Source organism: Tubulanus polymorphus, chromosome 5, assembly GCF_964204645.1.
Source record: "Tubulanus polymorphus chromosome 5, tnTubPoly1.2, whole genome shotgun sequence".
NCBI lineage: Eukaryota > Metazoa > Nemertea > Palaeonemertea > Tubulaniformes > Tubulanidae > Tubulanus > Tubulanus polymorphus.
In genome coordinates this window covers 17,735,008-17,739,642 of record NC_134029.1, presented here as the reverse complement: position 1 = coordinate 17,739,642, position 4,635 = coordinate 17,735,008, and the positions used below count along the sequence as shown (strand labels likewise).

Sequence of the window (4,635 nt, the reverse complement as noted above, 5' to 3'; positions counted from 1 at the left end):
TAGAGCAAAAACGAACATTTTCGTTTTTGCTCTATAGTCTATAGTTGCGCCCTAGCAAAAACGAAAAGCTCGTTTTTGCGCGGTAGCAAAAACGAAGTTTTCGTTTTTGCTCTATAGGTTTCGTTTTGCGTTTTTCTATAATCGAGGCCGTGTAAAAATTAATGCATTTGGCCCTTATCAGCCACCATACTATACTGATGCAATGCAGTACAAGAATAGTCCAGCAGTGCCAGCACAACAACGTTGAATCGCACTGAGCTTTTGAAACGAACATGATAAAGATTCTCTCATTTGGCCAACAATGCTCAAAAACCTAAAGTTAAATCTACGACTTAATGAATCTCAAAATATATATTTCTAAGTTAATTGTTGTATAAACATACCACTGATTCAGATTATCCTGTTCCAAACGGCCTTCGTCGTCGTCTCCCTCTGCCTCTGGTCTGGGTTCATCGCCGTTTCGCTTCGGTTCTGCCTCTGGTTCATATAAATACGGCCCGATCATTAATTCCTCTTTGTCGCTTGTTTCCTGCCATTCAAATTCCTTAAGATAGACTCTTTAGTAACACATTTTCCTCGCCAAACTTGTTTACGTTTGTTACGGCGCGCGGTTGTCACTGTTTCGTCGCAGTGAGTTCCTATTTGTCCGCGCCCGACCGCCCCAAACATGTCAACCATGCGTAGCACATAGTGCGCATACGTTATTGCATTCAACAGATATGACTATAAACAGTGAATAAACGATAAACGAAAGATATATGACGTGGTAGTACGTTAAATTAGACGGCCGACCTATTTAGTAAATGTACGTGGATCTTTCATTAACAAAATCGCATTCAGGTATGTTTTTATACTAAATGAAACTTTTTTTGCTTACAACTATCAGTCATACATTTGTAGAGGAGCCTGATAAACAATAAACAGGTATAAAGTTACTTTACTGATTTGGAATCACAAGCTTTCGCTAACTACAGGAATAATACAGGAGCTTCACACTAGTGGCGAAAGCTCTTGATTTCAAATAAGATCAGAACAGTAGAACTTGTTTTTGTCTCAATAAAAAATGGTACCTTAATAATTCATTTGAGAATGGATTACTTTTCATTTTTTTTTCTTTTTTTAAAAAATATGAAAATTGTATCAAAATTTCGAAAAATCTTGAGCTGAATTTTTTTACACTGACTTTTTGAAGGACATTGAGAACGGTGCGGTATTTCTGAATAGCACAATCTCACAGTATTTGCGATCCTTTCGATTCTATTCATAATTTAAAGAAATAATATGCGATTCTATTAATTTGTGATTATATGATTTCAGAATTTTACATAAAATCGCAGACGCGCAAAATAACGCGATTGTGCTATTCATAAATACCGCAGAGTTATGGGGGCACTTTGAAAATTCTAGGAGGTTGCTAATATGAGAAGATGAAGATCTTCAAATTTACTTTTGATATAATTGAATCGAAAAGTCTAGCGTGCTAAATATTGCCACATTAAGCTGTTTTTTCACAACGGCGGGTCAATGAACCAGTTTCAACACGAATATGCGTACATTGTATGTGTCGCCAGTAAATTATTGTTGAGATTAATAATAGAAAGCGATTGGAGAAATACATGGCATGAGATATATCCAATTCATAGAAACCTACTGTATACAATGCACATAAAGACTTGCTAGATTTAAACACTGTTATACGAAATCGTCCTGGAGACATAATTACTTTTTTGGATTTTATTCTTAGTAGGAAACTCAGTATATATAAAATCTGGAGGACGACGGACACGGACCTTGCCTGTTATGAAACCTTGAAACCTTGAGTCATTCCATGCGCGTGCCATGATTCCATTGATTTACTCGCTGAACACCCATGGAGACCATGAGTTTTTTGCTATTGAATTTAGTATAGGAGCATTTTAGAATGTATGAATGCCTTATGTGAATGGTATTTTGCTTTGTGCCGTGGGAGACTCGGATTACCCGGCCGACCGCCCGTGATCAACGTGTTCGAACGACCCCCCTCCCCCGCAATAGATTAAGTTCCGTTCGCTTTTTATTTTCATCAAAATCAAAAACGTAGCTGAAATGTAAAAATATCACCGCAGTTTCACGTATTTCTCGTGAGTATCTTTTACTCGCTACATAAATCACTCATGATCGTGAACCCCTCGCGTCGCAGATGAGCTCATGTCGGTTGCGATCGAAAGCAACCATGGGCAACTAGCCGGATACGACTTGCGACGCGTCGGTTGGCTTCGGGTTGCCGTCGCAAGCCGGCCTCTGTCGAACCGATAGAGCAGCACTGGCGGCCTCTCGTAGGCCGCCGCTAATCGGCGAAAAACCCAGTTGCGTCGGTAATAGGCGTCGCGTTGCTTGTCGACATAAGCCAGCCTTTAGAATTCGCCTGCGCTTGATTCGCAGCGACTGAGTGTGTATGCTATTGGATTACATAAGTCTTAACTTGAATCAGTGTTCAGTAATTTTTCATTAATTGTTTAGCCTAATATTTGTAACTCATCGTTTCAGATTTCCCGTTTCAATGCAGATTCCCCCGTCTTGCCCTATGTAGGGAAGTAAGTCACGCTGTAGTGGTTTGCCGCGTTTTACGGTGACATCCAAACAAGCCGGAATTGGGATAACAGTTTACATGTTCCATGAAGTAAGAATAATATTTTCGTTGTGTGATGCTATCAGACGCAACCAACACGGCTAAAGCGAGAGTCGACTATTTCTGCACTTCTCTTAACAACATCATTAGGACTAAATTGCGGATTGGAAGATACAAAATTTCACGACGCTCATATCGGAGAATCGTGGCTGCGATTCCAATCATATGCATGGTGTGTTTAGTTTTAGTGTCGCTACGAGGACTTCTTCTAACTGACAACACTCCTCAACAGGATAAAACTAAGGAGATAATAATCCGGAGTAATTTCTATGAACCGACATTAACTGCGTTATTTACTGGAAGACTCGGAAATGTAATGTTTCAATATGCAGCTTTATATGCAACGGCTGAAAAGTATTCGTTGTTACCTGTTGTGCCCTCAAAATTTCAGCTGTCGTCGATTTTTGAAATCACATCTCCTTGTCAATCGGGTGTTTCGACTCACGAATTATTCAGGGAGCGAGTAAATTATACAGGACGATACGACAAAAAGATCAATTCATTTCATCTCTATCCTAGCCATAATTCGTATCATATCAAAGGATTTCTTCAGTCTTTTAAGTATTTCGAAAACTACTCGCATAAGATCCGCCGACAATTTACCTTCCGGAAACGAACGCGCCATAAAGCGAAAAACTTCATCGAAGAAACTGTAAGTAATTATTTGGAACGCATTGGAAGGCGCAATTCGTTAAAGAAGTTACAGTTAGTTGGAATACACGTTCGTAGAGGCGACAATCTGTCTGATTTTAATATCGGATTCGGATACGTGGTTGCCAATGAACAATATATCGAACGTGCCATGCAAAAGATGACGTCAATGTATAAGAATATTCTGTTTATAGTTGTGTCGGATGATATCGTTTGGTGCGAGGATAATATCAAATATTACAACAATACGATATTCTCTTATGGCAAGAGCGCCGCAGTTGATATGGCAATATTATCTATGTGCAATCACGTGATTATGACCACTGGTTCATTTGGCTGGTGGGCGTCGTGGCTCGCTAACGGTACCACGATTTATTACAAAGATTGGCCTCGTCCTGGCTCAAATCTATCGCTAGAAGTCGGACACGAAGATTACTTTCCACCGACCTGGATCGGACTCTCTTGACCGCTGCAATATATCATGAACGTTTAGAAATAAACAAAACTCGTTTTTGTGTCGTCAATGAAAGCAAACCATGCATTAGTCACTTCATGTATTATTCATACACGATCATATATTTCTAACATCGAACCTGAATGTATGAATTGCTATGGATATCTTAAATAAATGAATGTATATTACCACCACATCCCCGAAGTTTGTCTCTTCATAATGGATGGCGTTTTAGAACCAGCTAGCACAATTCGATAATTCAGGTTCAAGTTTATTACCCTAATTATTTCAAATAATTCATTTTCTTGTGATCTGGGACCGTAAAATTCACCTGTACTACCTGAATAACTTTAATCCGTTTAGATTAACGGGTATAGTACGAGCTTTGTAACATAAAGTTTATCAGCGAATGAACATGAAATGATAACAACAAAATTCTATTTACACAGTCGTCAAAAACTATGGGACAGGAAAAACCGTTTTGTTTCGCAGTGCGCGTCGCTAGATAATAAAACTAAAGACCCATAGGCCTCTATATACGGAGGTCCGAGGCGACATGTTGAAATAAGTATTTCTATTTGTTCGAATTAAATTTCTATCGTGAGAACAAAACGATTTTTTAGCATTGGTTGACGTCTATGACGTCATGCCAATGCTAGTGTAATGTGGGATCGTCCTTCATGCCGGGGAACAAAATCCTTAACACGAAACTACTAGTGGTTGTATTTTATATGCTAGTTTATTCGACACGTCTTATCGTCTTGGTGTCCACGAACAGAAGACAGATCCTGTTGCGGCTAAGCATCACGTGACGTCAGATCACGTGATACTTATCCTGACCCCTTCACCTTTGTTCTGAGAT

General features: G+C 39.3%; 1 protein-coding gene across 3 annotated transcripts; it reads left to right on the top strand.

Moving 5' to 3' along the window:
* Nucleotides 1-798: 798 nt before the first annotated feature.
* Nucleotides 799-3,960, top strand: LOC141905847 (galactoside alpha-(1,2)-fucosyltransferase 2-like). 3 transcript variants are annotated; one of them, XM_074794907.1, is made up of 2 exons: nt 799-840; nt 2,527-3,960. In XM_074794907.1, the coding sequence occupies exon 2, from the start codon at nt 2,685-2,687 to the stop codon at nt 3,783-3,785; it is 1,101 nt and encodes a 366-aa protein (XP_074651008.1). In that variant the 5' UTR covers nt 799-840; nt 2,527-2,684; the 3' UTR covers nt 3,786-3,960. The 3 variants fall into 3 exon arrangements, with proteins under 3 accessions (XP_074651008.1, XP_074651010.1, XP_074651011.1); XM_074794909.1 differs by lacking the exon at nt 799-840 and adding an exon at nt 2,367-2,428; XM_074794910.1 differs by lacking the exon at nt 799-840 and adding an exon at nt 2,374-2,432.
* The last annotated feature ends 675 nt before the right edge of the window (nt 3,961-4,635 follow it).

Coding starts and splice junctions, on each gene's coding strand:
- LOC141905847 (XM_074794907.1), top strand. CDS start 2,685: ATGCTATCAGACGCAACCAACACGGCTAAAGCGAGAGTCGACTATTTC.